Genomic DNA, 14,956 nt, shown 5'->3' on the forward strand with positions numbered 1-14,956 from the left:
AAAAGCTATTCCTTTATAATTGAAAATTAAGCTACTTAATTTGACCTAAAAGTACAAAAACCTTTTCAGTACCTCATCTGCTTTATTTGTAAATTTTTACTGTGACATAAAAAGCAACATTTCAACACAACTGTAGTGGAACAAAATCAAACAAGTAAAGTAAGAGAAGTCTCCAAGGCAGCCTAAGTCTGAATAAGTTCACATTACTAAAAACTATAACCTAAAAAAACATATTGATGAGAACTTCTATCACTAATGAATGATGAATGCAAAGCTTATGAGACTAAATAAGAAATTCCACATCCATCTGCAAAGTATTTAAAACTTATAAAACTAGGCTATAAAAAATGTTTTATTATCATACAAAAGCAGCCTAAAATGAAAAACCCCTTTTGACAGGGATCACACTTTGAAACCAAATCTGGCTCACCTGCAGTCGAGGATGGCGCATCTTTCATATCCGGGGGGGGGGGGGGGGCGCTCTGCACACCGGCATGGAGGGGGCGGAGCCTGCAGGGGCTCAAGACGCACAGCCTATCGTAAAGTTTGTCACTTCTCACAATGCTGCTCACCTGTGCGCCGAAACGCCGACATCGCCTCACCTGGGCCGTCTGCGAGAGATGAAATATGATGAGGATATTCTTGTTCTGTGCATATTTTTCGACGAAGGGAAGAAGCAACAGAGCTGAGCTGAGAAGTTTCAGACAGAAAATAAAAGAAGCTCCAAGGACAAACAGGTAACTCATGAAATGTCATTTACCATACTGTGACCTAATCTCTTTATTTTAACTGTGTTTTAGATATTCTGATCTCCATTAACAACAGCTTTAAATGATTGCATGAATGTGACGTATTAAACAGTATCTTTGATTTTAGTCAGCTGTAAGGACCTAATACACCACATGAGAAAATCTAAGTCTAAAATCATTCATATTTAAGGCAGACAAAAGCAGCAAAGTGTCATTAAGCAGAACAATAATAACAACATGTACAACAAGAATAATTATCCTAATACTATTTAAAAAAAATAAAAATCTACAGTTTAAATTGGAAATAGTGGCCCATTGAAGAAATCTTTGTAAATGTAGGCTATAAGAACATCTATCTAGAGCTGCCTTAATGAAACATGTATGAATTGGAACATTGTAGAATATAAAGCTATGTTTTTAAGTCAAATAAAATCACAATATTAACATAACTTTTTTCAGATTCTGGTTTATGTCATTTTTCAAATTCTGTTTCTTGTGAAACCAGTTTTTAGTTCGTTATTTAAACCAAAGGAACAATTCTCATTACTGGATTTAAACTGGAGAATTATGATTTCTAAGAATAAAAAATGTACATCAATATCAAACAAGCTAAGAGAGCTTGAGACAAGATACAGAGATTTAATATTGTAGTTTGTATAAATAAGATGTATATATGAAGGGGTTTGTCTATATGAGGCAGTGAATAATCAGTGTTTTAAATTGAAGTGTATGTAAGATATATACATTTATAATACAAGGCAAGTTTATCTCAAGTAAAAGCGTAAATGTAGAAGCAACAAACTGAAAGACAGAATAATGACACCTGTCAGTTTTATAGTGTAAAAACATTATGATTTATTTTTTAGTACTAATAATGTATCTGTTTCATACCCTTCACTTTAGGGACGTTGACTTTTCAAACAATGCATCTCTTTTATGTTCATATGTTTTATATTTGAACTGTTAACTCAGAAGTGTAATGGCAATTCAAAGTGTCGTTCTACAACGTCTGATAAAGAGAAGCGTTCATGATAAAGTAAGTACGTCACTAACGTTAATGTTCTGTTTGTATTTTTGCGGCACACAATCTTACCTTCAGAGGTTTTATCTATCTACCAAATTTCTACACAAAAAAAATAATTCTCAAAATGTTTCTGATTTGACTGATCTGTGTGATCTATACTTTGTCACTGTTTCCATAAACATGAATACTGTAAGCGAAAAGCAAAAAAGGAACAAATACAATTTTAAATGTTTTAAATTACAGAAAAAAGAGAAAGGTCCGCACACTGTTCGGCAGTTCTCAGTGAGCAACTTTATGAAGGTTTCCATCCAAAGAATCTTCTTCTGTTTTTGAATGAGCCTAAATAAGTCAACTTAATTTATTTACTGAGTGTTGATACAATAATTATGTTCATCTCCATTTAATAAACTTTCTGTTGAACAATTTTCAGAATGTATATGTGTATGTAAACACGCTGCCAAATCAATAAAAAGTTGTTCACCAAAAAGTTCAACTTCATTTATAAAACACAATATGACAGGCGTAGGCTAAATGTGCTTCAAACAGAGGGATAACAGGTAAAGAACACAGATAATAAAAATCATACAAACCATGCAAGATATGAAGACGGTAATACAACAAGTAAAGTCAAAATACTAAACAATTTCAAAAGACAAAAAAACCCCATTAAAAATGGGATTGTAGGTTGTGCAATTTAATGAATGACTTACTGTACTTTAAACCAAACCAAAAGCTTGTAAGAGAAGAGACTTTTAGTCTCCTTTTGAAAGAGGAGGATTCTCGGTGCAGGTCTTGAGGAGACTTTTCGTATTACGGAAAAACCTTTATATAACATTAAAAAATGACATGCTTGTATTATGTTTACATATTATTTTGTTTACATAACTGGAGCATCCAGGGGAAAATATAATCATAATCCACGAAAAGTGTCTGGTAACCATGACTACCAATGTAAAAAAAAACAGTCCTTCAAATTTTTTGAGTAGTATTTTTTATCAATATTTTATCTTTTTTTTTGACTATGTCTTGAGTCTTGACTTTTATATAAAACCTGCTTGCAGTCACCGTATACCGTGGATGATAACGGCAGCTTTGAAAATGGAAAATATTTTCTCTGGTCTACTCATAAGAGACTGTTTGCAATAAAGATCTGTTTATTGTAACTATGTTGTGCAGATATTGTTGTAAAATATGTATAAGAAGAAAACATTTTTGTGCAATTGCATATCAGTCAATGTCACACAAACGCCCCTCAATAAGGATGTTAAGCTGTCATCCATATCCAAACTGCAATTAATCACACAGCTGAAGTGCAGAGCGACAGATTAGATGAGATTAACCCTCCATCTCAAGATCTGTATGTCATTAACTCAATCCATCACTAAGAAGGACATTTCAATTATATTCTAGTTATCCTATTTTACAATTATCGGAAGTAGAATTATAAATAATTTTTTTAAATAGGCTACGCAAGTGTTTTTCTTGTTTCTATGTGGCACCAACTAAAAACTTTTTGCAATTTTGGTGTCGGACTTTGATCACAACAGCATTTGTATTACATGTTTGATGCAGAACATGAAAACATAAGCACTAACAACAGACTTTAAACTCAAAATCTTTAAATTGAACAGTGCTACAGGGTTCCACTTCAGCCAACTTGTCTTCTGGCAGGATAAAACAAATTACTTGCAAATACCATTTGACCTTTTGTTTTACTTTTTTTAAATATCCTGTCTGGAAATTAGATATTACAGGAGAGTTGTTGTGGGTAGAATAAGTCGTTTTTGTGTGTTAAAAGCCTCATCATTAAGTTCTAACCTCAGAAAAATTGGATGATAAATAAAATTTGTGAAAATAATAAGTGTGAAAATGCACTCTTGAAAACCCCCCCTCACCCCTTCTCTGTACCTCTTTGCAGTGTCAGGCTTGTAAACCGTGGGGCTGTGCTGGGTCTTGGTCGGGCAAGTTTTATGACCAGAGCTCTGTCATTGCTCTGTACCATCCTGCCACCCCCTCCCCGGGGGCCCCCCTCCATGCCAGCTGTTTCCCTTGGGAGCTTGCGGTGCTTCCAGCACTTTAGCTAGCAGATGGGCAGGTTGCTGCTGTCTCTGTTTGTTTACGGTCATGTCAGTGAGAGATGGGGGCGACCAGTCCGCCATACGTTTGAGACGCATTCCCAAAAAATTACAGAGCAGTTCTGGCTCCAGGCCGACATGAAATAGATCAGCTTGACCTTTAACTCCAGACCTTTCATTAGGTGAATTCCAAACTAATTGTTTTACGATTTCATTGTGACTAGGAAGCATCTCTGGTGGGTTTACCTGAACCTTTGAGGCAAGTGTTATCCTGTTTGTTTGGTCTTATTGACTTAACAAATTGAGATCCACTGACGGGGATCTTTCTCTGTCAGTCAAAAAATGTGCACTCCTTCTACATCCCAGACATCTACCTCTTCTTCTGGAGTTTGACCTTCTTGTTTCAGGGCGACTTCTTGCAGTTTTGATGCGTCAGATATGGTATCACAACAAGTGATCTCAAGACTAAGAAGCTTCAGACTTTACTGTTTCCTGCTGTAAAGATAATTGTAGACGTTCCAGGATGGGGGTGTGGTGGAAGTCAACAAGATTGTTTGGGGCTAGGACATGTTTTGAGCCAAGCACAAGTCTCGCGGGCTGGTAGCTTCTTGTCATAAATTTCAACAGCCTTAGTTCGATTTTAACAAGCTTTGTGTCACCTCTGGAAATGAGAATCCCTCCCTCTGCTGACAGACTGAAGGTGTGCACAAGTGTACATACCTGCAGTGTGTTGAGGACTGTTTTTTTAGAGCGTGTGCCCATAATTATAAACATAAAGGTAATCGTTCTCATGTTATTCTCTGACTCCTATTCTCATGCTCCTGAAATCCGTCTGTGACTGTTGATACCCTCTGAAGCTGATGTGTAAGAGGCAGGGTGTTTTACGGGGCTCCTTTTGTACTTCGCCTGGAGGCCTGTTGTTGTAAATCATGTGTGATTTATAAAAAACAGGTTCTCCTGTCTGCCAGGTTTCATCTCCACAAACCTCAGAGACGTACAAATAGACTTTGGCCTGCAGCCATACCTCCCTGGAACTTCTTCCTTTACCAAACTGCTCTCCTGTCAACACTCCCCTTCACTCTCACCCCCCCCCCCCCCCCCCCCCACTACCTCAACCTCTGCACACGGCCGACCATGTTGTTTTCTTTGCACTTCTCCTTTGACTGTCCTCCATGGGAAGTACCTGGCAGCAGATGCATGTGGCAGGCTTCTGCCTGGACACGTCTTTCTCCCCCTCTTTTCTGTCTCCACGGCCACGCAGCGTGAGAACTGCAGTATCCATGGTGATGAAGGAGGTGTGCTCTGGTTGGTTACTTAAACGTTGTAGACAGGAGGATTTAGGCCTGAGTGCCTGCACTTCAAAAGTCCTGAAACCTTAGATCAGCAGAAGCTGAGTAATTTCAAAGCCTTGGAAAAAAATGACCTCAGAACTTTAAAGTCATTACAAGTGGTTTAGTGAAGTCATAGACTGATAACGGCTGAGTTAAAGACCTAACACTTTGCCTGTTCTTTCCTTCTGTAGGTGTCTTCACTGAATTGCCATCCCACCATGTTGTAATATTCGTGGGGTTACCCAGAAGATTGTGAACTACACTTTGAGCTGCTAACCTCCTCAACTATCTCGCACCTGCGGCAGCTGCTCTCATGGCCCATCCATATGAGCCTTGGTTACGGACAGCACCACCTAGTGGCAGCTCAGAAGACATGAACATCCCCTCCTGGTGGGACCTCCACAGAGACGTCCAACCAGGGAGCTGGATCGACCTGCAGACAGGCCAAGGGGTGGGCCTACCTTCAGTGAACCAGGGGAGCTCCATGGGGTTGCAGCCATCTTTAGGACCCTATGGCTCTGACCCTCAGCTATGCACTCTGCCCTCTGCGCAACACGCTCCACCCTCACACTCGTCTCACCTCTACCCTCATGACGGCTTTAAGATGGAGCCAATGGCCCCTGACATGCTGCAGCAAGAACCATACTCCCTAGAGGAACCGCAGGAAAACCCAGTCACCGCCCGCCCCAAGCCCCAGCGTCGCTCCTCCTCTAGGGGTGCGGGCCAGGCGGTGTGTCGCTGTCCCAACTGTGTCCACGCCGAGCAGATGGGCCAGAGCACAGAAGACAGCAGAAGGAAGCACATGCATAATTGCCACATACCTGGCTGTGGCAAAGCCTACGCCAAGACCTCCCATCTGAAGGCTCACCTCCGATGGCACAGTGGAGACCGGCCGTTTGTGTGCAACTGGCTCTTCTGTGGCAAAAGGTTTACACGGTCTGACGAATTGCAGCGCCACCTACAGACGCACACTGGAGCTAAAAAGTTCAGCTGCGCATTGTGCCCGAGAGTGTTTATGCGCAACGACCACCTGGCCAAACACATGCGCACACACGAGTCCCCTCCAGGACATGGAGAGGAGAGAGTGAACGGAGACGGGAGGTTGGAGAAGGGCTTTGAAGCTGCTGCACCTTCTCAGTCCTCTTCAAACGTGTCTGATGGCACAGAGCCTCCGCTGAAGCTTAAATGTGAGGCAGACCCCTCAGCCTCGAGTGTGACGGGGCAGTCCGGCTAATTTCAGCAGAATATTTTTGCAAATTAAAGGTTTCAACATTCATTGACCTCTCTTACATAGAGGTGCCATAGTTTTACAATAGAATAGAGAATAGCAAACAGGTGCGGAGGAACTTTTACTGATAAAAGTTGGATTGAGCAGAACGTGTTTGCTTGATGTCCTGTGAATCTATTAACTGGGTTAACTCAGTTGGCAACTAAATGTAATAGCTCACAGAAAAAAATACAAAAAAACATTTTACCGATTCTGTGGATAAAACTTTGAAAGGTGACTATACGGAGGCAACAATGCTGAAACTGCAGCATGTTGCAGGACTACCATTGCTGCTAGAGCCACCAAGTAGACGGAGAGACGAGTCCATGGTCACCTCAAGGTGACTTTTAATTTGTTTACAGTGGAATTAATTAAATATGTAACTGGAAGAGTTGGACAAATATTAGTCTTCTTCAATTTCAGGCAGCGTGCTTTTTAAATGGAGCCCGACTGAGTAGTCACCGTACGTGTGACCTGCACAAGTTGATGATGACGAGACACTGAATTACTAAAGAACATTGTGTCATTATAAAGGTCTGCAGCCCTTCGAATTGTTGTCGGTTCATGCCACAAAACTGGGTGTGTATCTAAGTTGGTATGTACTTCATTGAGATGGTAGATAGAAACAATGAAAGTGACAGTGAGGCTGTGCTTAAGGAAACATGATGACTAAAATGTGTAATGCTCACATTATAATATAATACAAAATAATATTCTATCAAATAAAAAAAATGGGATGCACTACTGATGCTAGTATTTACCAAACATGGAGTGTTTTAGTTTTGATTGCAAAACACGTCAAAGTTAATGTTCATACATCTGGAGAATGTGAACGCTGGTCTGTGTTACAAGCAATGCATAGTAGCATTAAGTGAAACAATGATGTGAAAAGGGTCAACTTACAGATCAAGAGCCATTAATACCAGCAATTGGTGTTCTCCACTTACACAAGCAGGTGACAGCAAGAACTTAAAACAGGGCAAACATGGAGAGCAAATGCTGCCTGGTCAACTGAATTCTGGTTTGTGCTGCTATGAATGATTAGATGATCAGGTGATTAGATTTGACATTTACACAACTCCACAAAGCCTCTGTGTCAACATTGCAGGCTCCTGGTGCTGAATGAAACGTCCAGAGAGGTAGTTTTCACCAGTGGCATTTTGCAGTGCAAACATTTAAAGCTGCAATAAAACTTTTTTTTAATTATTTGTATATGCATCGAATTACTTGCCAATTTAAGATTTTTATGGCCAGGCATCAAGAGATTAGGAGGAAGTTTTTTGTATTTTAAGAATAAATTTGAATTTTGTACTATAGGGTCCATAATTCTGCATAAGCACCAGCTAATACTTCATTTTCATGTCTCTGGCATTTAAAATGACAGTTAGACATTATTCTTGACTTTTCAAATGTTGCTATATTTAACTTGCAAAGTGATAATAATGCTGATAAGAATAATGATAAATTATCCCCTCCTTTATTTATGTCTTTGAAACTAATGCTGGAGTTGTCTCACTTTATTCTCGATATTTTAGCTCTATTTGTAACATTTCAACTTTATTCTCAAAATCATCTTCCTCCTCTAGTGTCTTTTATATGTCAGGTCTTAATGATGCCAAAGAATAATAACTGCAGCTCCTCTCAGCCCTCATGAGTATGCACAAAATGTCAAACAGGGTACCTTACCCACAAGTCGTTACAGTTTGCAGCAGATTGGCTATCACTCTACATATTTTTATTAACAATTTGTTAGTTTGCTTGCTGTTTTAAAGGTTCACTTACAAAGAAGAAACATGGAACAAAACACATTTTAAACATTACAACCATTTGGCTCTTTATTAGCGTGCAGATAAAGTTGAATAAAGTGCAGATGAGAAACAAAAATGTTTAGATTTCTGGTTTTGGAAAGTTGCTTTGAAAACTTTCATGATCAATATTACGTGTTCAGTAGTTTGTAGCCGGCAGTGAGAGGCTTTACAGTGAAAACACTATTAGGATGTATGTAAACCATCACACGCATTAGGCTAACATTGATATTTAGTAGGGAGCTTACATTATTGGAAGTTCACCATCGCTGTATTTGTGTATAGACATTAGTCAAGTAATGTGTGTTGACTATTTTTTAATTTGTGTTGTTATATCATAGATAGTCTTCTTAAATGTTGGTCAGTAGCACAACATGGTCGTTTTGTTTTGAAATTGGTTGCTGTAGTAAAATGCTTTTTGTTGACTGTAATAAAAAAGGTCTAAAACTTGTAATAAGTTAAATATCATAGAGTAATAATTTGTATTTAATCCATCATGTTGTTCTTTATTAAATAAAAAATATATTCCGTGTCCATGTTGAACCTTTGTTTCTTCTGTTGTGTTTCTTGTTTTTACTCATTTCCAACAGCAGACAGAACTATTGTAGCTCCAGTAGTAGTTGTCTATCCAAGTAGAATAAGTGGACGTTAATTGAATGTTTTAGAGCAAATTTTGTTTGTGTCGAATGTCAGATATTACCCTATCGTCATCAATGGACTTTTTAACACTATCATAAATTAGTATGTAATTTTAATTAAGGAAAATCATGTTTATTCAGGTGATACTGCCTCTGAAATTGTGTCCATTACTGAGGCCATAAAAACCTTCAAATGGGAAAGAAAGACAAGCTAGCCTACTTCGATTTGAAGTTATTAATTACTTTATACATGTTTAGATTAAGATTCAGACAATTTCATTAATCCTAGAAGGGCAATTCAGTTTCACATCTTAACGAGTCACTTAAAGAAGTCAAGACAGTAAAAAGGAAACAAACACAGTCACAGCAGCATTATGGGATACATTCACAGGCCAATTACAACAGATCATCAGACGAAAAGTTCACCAAATGAGCAACCAAATCTTAAAAAACAGTTATGAATAATAAATCAATTCAACGTCAGCAATAAACTATAAAAATCAATGAATAAACTTCACAGGTTTCTTAAGGAACTGACCATTATAACAGCCTGACAGAAATAAAAGAGTTGGCATATCTGTTGGTTCTCATTGGAGGAGAGGATAGCGCCGCCCAGAGGGCATTAAAGGAATCAGAGGTGAAAGAATATGTCCAGGTTGATTTATGATTTCTTTTTGCTTTGTGGACCACACGCTCCTTCCACAGGGAGCTCAGGTCTCTCAGCTGGACTCCAGTGATCTTTGAGCAGACCAACAGATCAAATAAATTGTTAAAAGTTGACTTTTAAAAGAGAATGAAAAAAACTAGGCTACATAAAATGCATTCCCCTCTAATTAATCATCTTTTGACCCCTTTTAATTATTGATTCGATGTTTTCAGCAAACCTTTGGTCAGAATCATACACCGTTTCAAGGTTTTTGTATGAGTCAGTTATCTGAACACTCTCATTAAAGATAAGGCTGGCTTCAGGGTTACACCAGTTCTTCCTCAAATCAATTATCATCTCTGTGGTTTTAATGACATTGAGATCCAGGAAGTCGTCATCGCACCCTTTAACAAATTAAATGTTAGTTTTCAAGGGTCAAAAGTCGATAAAGGTAAATAAACATGGAAACTGTTGCGTTCAGGGTCAGGATGCTGTTTTTAAGATCTGCATGTTCTGCCCATGCAGAAAAAATATGTACATTTAACAAGATTCAATAAATTTATTTTTCACATGCTCAATGTGTATTTTACGACGGAGGATTAGGGCCACGTTAAATTATTATTATTATTATTATCATTTAATTTCGAGATTAATCTCTTTACTTTAATCTCGTAAATTTACGACTTTATTCTCGAAATGTATTATTATTATTTTTTAACATGGCCCTAATCCTCCGTCGTAGTATTTGTTTAATTTGTTTAAACCATTATTATTAATGATCCAAAAACAAGGACATCACTTTCATGTGTACTAAATGCGACCTAAATTGCAATTAATTCATGTTGAGTTATATATAAAATAGAATTCCCTTATATTTATATTTACAGTCTAAGGTTTTGTAACGATTTAAAGAAATGTACGTGAAGGCACCAGAAGGCTGAACCGGAAACAGAGCAGACGGAAACCGGAAGTGCTCTGAACACATCGTACACAAGCCTCGACTGTTGGGCTGCTCCATTTTCTAGCTAACGGCAAACTGTTGTTTCGTCTTTTATAGTTTTATTTTCTAATTCTGTTGGACTGAAACGACGATATTGTCAAGATGGGGGGAGGAGATCTTGTAAGTATGAACTCATTCATCCAAAAACCGAGTTTTTATTTTGTTTGGAGACTCTGTTGTGTTAAAAGCGTGTGTGTTTAAAATCAACCAAACAGCTGATGAAACACGGATCTTTATCCAGTTTTATCGAACAATACAATCTTTTATTGTCTTATTAAATTATTAATTATTATTATTAATATTATTGTCTTATTATTATTATTATTATTATTATTTATTTGTGTATTATAGCTCTGCTTTAATACAGTGTATAGCTTTTTTCCAGTTTTCTTATAATGCTATTCTATTTTATATATAATTTAAACTTTTTTGTAGAAGCTGACTCAGGGAGAAACGCACAAAAATTCTAATGTACCTGTACTGTCCTGTACCTGTACTGTCCTGTACTCTCCTGTACCTGTACTGTCCTGTACTCTCCTGTACCTGTACTGTCCTGTACCTGTACTCTCCTGTACCTGTACTGTCCTGTACCTGTACTGTCCTGTACCTGTACTGTCCTGTACTCTCCTGTACCTGTACTGTCCTGTACTCTCCTGTACCTGTACTGTCCTGTACCTGTACTGTCCTGTACCTGTACTGTCCTGTATCTGTACTCTCCTGTACCTGTACTGTCCTGTACCTGTACTGTCCTGTACCTGTACTGTCCTGTACTCTCCTGTACCTGTACTGTCCTGTACCTGTACTGTCCTGTACCTGTACTGTCCTGTACCTGTACTCTCCTGTACCTGTACTGTCCTGTACCTGTACTGTCCTGTACCTGTACTGTCCTGTACCTGTACTCTCCTGTACCTGTACTCTCCTGTACCTGTACTGTCCTGTACTCTCCTGTACCTGTACTGTCCTGTACCTGTACTCTCCTGTACCTGTACTGTCCTGTATCTGTACTCTCCTGTACCTGTACTCTCCTGTACCTGTACTGTCCTGTACCTGTACTGTCCTGTACCTGTACTCTCCTGTACCTGTGCAAATGGCAATAAACATCTCTTCTGTTCTAAAGGCTGTTAGCCAAAAGTAGTAACTAGCTAACGTTAGCTGAAAGTCTGGGGGATTTCATTAAAGGATCAAGAAAAGGACATTGTAATGTTTTGTTACAGCAGAAAAATAGTTTAAACTCCAAACGAACTACAAGATTTAATCGGTGTTTTAATAGATCAGTGAATTTGTATAGTAACCCAGTGAAATCAAAGGTACAGCAAATTAATTTCTTCAATCGTGTCTCATTTCAGAATTTGAAAAAGAGCTGGCATCCCCAGACTATGAAAAACATCGAGCGAGTTTGGAAAGCTGAACAGAAACATGAGGCTGAACGCAAGAAGATCGAGGAGCTCCAGAAGGAACTCAAAGACGAAAGAACCCGAGAAGAAATGACCAAATATGCAGAAGAATCCGGTGCAATCAAGTAAATGCTTTGATGTGATCTAAATATTTGTTTTTGTGATACCATACAAAGTATCTGAGTCATGTTGTATCTTTTTATGATTTCAGAAAGAAAGATGATCGTCTGGACTGGATGTACCAAGGTCCCGCTGGCCAGGTGTCCAGAGACGAGTATCTGATGGGACGTCCCATTGACAAGCAGATCACTGACCAGTATGAGGAGCCTGAGAGCGGTCCATCAGCTGAGACTGGCCTCCTTCCAGGGTCCATCTTCAACCCTGCCACCCCTGCTTCCAACCTGGACCTGGCTGCCAAGATCAGGGAAGACCCCCTTTTTGAAATCAGGTGAGCAAGACACTTTTCTCTAAATTGATCTGAAAATATTTTAAAAGTTGCCAATGGTTTAATTCAGTTTTGTTTTTGTTTTCTGAAGAAAACGTGAAGAAGAAAAGAAAAGAGAAGTCCTGAGTAACCCTGTGAAGATGAGGAAAATTAAAGAAATGGTAAAATTACTGTATTAATTACTTCATTTAATGACCTTTTTATGATTTTGTCTTTGGGTTTAATTAAGTTGCTTTACATGCTCACATCTTGTCACTTCACCATAATATTTGATTCCCTGTGGGAGACTATAAAGCATTCTTTCTGACACATGTCTTATCATGAATGATTTGGTTTTCTCACAGCTGCGCCAAAATCTTGGCAAGAAAGAAAAGAAGAAGAAGAGGAAGAAGGACAAAAAGGAGAAGAAAGGAGACAAAGAACGGAGAAAAGAGAAGAAGAACAAGAAAAGGAGTTCAAGTTCAGGCTCAGAGGAAGAGGAGAAGCACAGGTACACATATTAACAGATTGTTACATTATTAATCCGAAAACAAATATAGATGTCACATGTTTTACATTGTAACTGTTGTTTTTGCACACTAAACTTTTATTAGGTCACATTCAAGAGATGAATCTACTGCGGACACAAAGTCGCGTTCCCATCATGTCCCAGGCTATGGCCTTCAGGTAAGGAAGCAGCAGAGCTTTTTATATATATATATATATATATATATATATATATATATATATATATATAGACACACACACACACACACACACACACACACACACACACACATTTGTTTTTGTTTGTTGTTTATCTTTTGCTCATCCAAGTCTTAACAGTTCAGTCTTTCCTCTCAGTTCCCTGCTGGCAGACACCACCAGTCCTCAGCTCCCTCCAATCACTCTGGGCGCCGTGAGAGAAGCCGCTCCCGGTCACCTCACAGGAACAACGGTCACTCCTACTCTTCGTCTTCACAGAGCAGAGACAGGAAAGTTGAACCCAAGGCTCTCAGCCCACAGAGACAGCATTACCAACGACAGAGACATCCAGTGTCCAAGTAAGAGTTGCAGGTGATCCAGATCACCTGTATGTGATCTGGATGTTTTTCACATTAACACTGTTCTGGTTTAGACGGTGTGTATTTATTATTGGACGTTTAGAAGTATAAACTTAAATTCTGTGTTGGTAACGACTGAGATAAACCTTTCTGTAATACATCCCCACAATGTTGGGGTCTTCCCTTCAGTACTCAGTCTATAACCCTCTCATCCTCCTTTGTGTTTACCTGTTTCTTCTGCTGTTGTCAAAGTCGACTGAGAATCCTGTTCAGCAGAGAAACAGAGTAACGCTCTCTGCTACAATGTCCCTCCTGTTATTCATTGTGTTGCAACTTCTCCTGTGAAATGTGAAACTTCTTATATTGTTTGTTTCATTGTTTTTAGAGTGTTCTATTCTTTCAGTCATTTCAAAATACAAATGTCAATCACACTTGCTTGTAGTTCCACTTTTAGTTATTCTAGAGATTTTTCTGTGGAAAAAAATTCTGAATGCTTTCCAATTGTTTTAAGTCATTAGCAGCATTGTAACTACCCACTCTGACTCTGGTGACTTTTTTTCTTTCTGTCTTCTGTAGAAAACTTTCTGCAGAGGAGCTGGAGCGCAAGAGGCGGGAAATGATGGACCAGGCCAAGCAGAGGGAGGAGGACAGAGAGAATAATGTGAAGAAATACAAGAGACAAGATGAGCAGGAAAAACAGCGGGAACAAAATGTCAAGCATGAACGCCATGCTGGCTTCATTCAGTAAGTTATCCACACAGAGCTTGGAAAGACGAGCTTTTGGATTTGGTGTCCCAATGTCTCTTCATTTAAACCTACTTCGAGAGCTCCACTAACCCTCCCCTCTCTTCTTTTGCAGTAACATGAAGCTGGAGAGTGCTGCCAGCTCTTCATTAGAGGACAGAGTGAAGAGGAACATCCACTCCATTCAGAGGACGCCGGCCTCCCTGGACAACTTTATGAAGAGATAAACACACCACATTTATTGTACAGATAAATTTAAATGAACCGACTGTAAAGGCTCAGGCAAACTGTGTTCTAATGGATTTAGTATTAATGGTGGGGGGTGATGGGAGTCTGTGTGGCTTGATTACTACCCAGTGGCTTTTAATTTGGCTTTTTGGCCCACAAATATTCATGAGGTCCAAAAAATGTACAAAGTCTAGTCGTTGTTATTCCAGTATAATAGATCCTGTTTTTATCTTTAACATTTTTGTAAAATACTGTATATTTGTTACTTTCTGTGAGAATAAAAAAATCCTACACAATTTTTTTCTTTTTAAAACATTGAAAAAACAATTGTCAATGGGGGATATACATCTGTTAGATTAATCACCTTCAAACACAAACTTGGCCAAATGTTCACATAAACATCACCATTATAAATGTAACACATTGGGCTCTATTTAACTTTCCATGCCAACACTGATGTTAGAGCCTAAATTATTTTAATCCACAAAGACTTTTGATCAGGATGTATTGTGAGAATTTACTTGATTGAGCTCATTCTTAAATTATTTTTAATTATAAATATGTTTA

At 38.6% G+C, this 14,956-nt stretch overlaps 2 protein-coding genes across 2 annotated transcripts; both read left to right on the forward strand.

The window, feature by feature from the left end:
- Positions 1-568: 568 nt before the first annotated feature.
- On the forward strand, positions 569-8,783 carry sp6 (Sp6 transcription factor). Its single transcript, XM_065964234.1, has 2 exons — positions 569-737; positions 5,371-8,783. The coding sequence occupies exon 2, from the start codon at positions 5,493-5,495 to the stop codon at positions 6,411-6,413; it is 921 nt and encodes a 306-aa protein (XP_065820306.1). The 5' UTR covers positions 569-737; positions 5,371-5,492; the 3' UTR covers positions 6,414-8,783.
- Positions 8,784-10,499: 1,716 nt separating this feature from the next.
- On the forward strand, positions 10,500-14,685 carry cwc25 (CWC25 spliceosome associated protein homolog). The gene is made up of 9 exons (XM_020652303.3): positions 10,500-10,655; positions 11,882-12,054; positions 12,141-12,377; positions 12,466-12,535; positions 12,719-12,864; positions 12,968-13,040; positions 13,218-13,417; positions 13,994-14,161; positions 14,277-14,685. Exons 1-9 carry the CDS (start codon positions 10,638-10,640, stop codon positions 14,386-14,388), a joined length of 1,197 nt encoding a protein of 398 aa, XP_020507959.1. The 5' UTR covers positions 10,500-10,637; the 3' UTR covers positions 14,389-14,685.
- Positions 14,686-14,956: the final 271 nt, after the last annotated feature.

The sequence above is a fragment of the Labrus bergylta genome, chromosome 1 (genome assembly GCF_963930695.1).
Source record: "Labrus bergylta chromosome 1, fLabBer1.1, whole genome shotgun sequence".
NCBI classification, from domain to species: Eukaryota; Metazoa; Chordata; class Actinopteri; order Labriformes; family Labridae; genus Labrus; species Labrus bergylta.

Coding starts and splice junctions, on each gene's coding strand:
- cwc25 (XM_020652303.3), top strand. Junction 12,378..12,465: donor GACCCCCTTTTTGAAATCAG/GTGAGCAAGACA, acceptor TGTTTTCTGAAG/AAAACGTGAAGAAGAAAAGA. Junction 12,865..12,967: donor GAGGAAGAGGAGAAGCACAG/GTACACATATTA, acceptor AACTTTTATTAG/GTCACATTCAAGAGATGAAT.
- sp6 (XM_065964234.1), top strand. CDS start 5,493: ATGGCCCATCCATATGAGCCTTGGTTACGGACAGCACCACCTAGTGGC.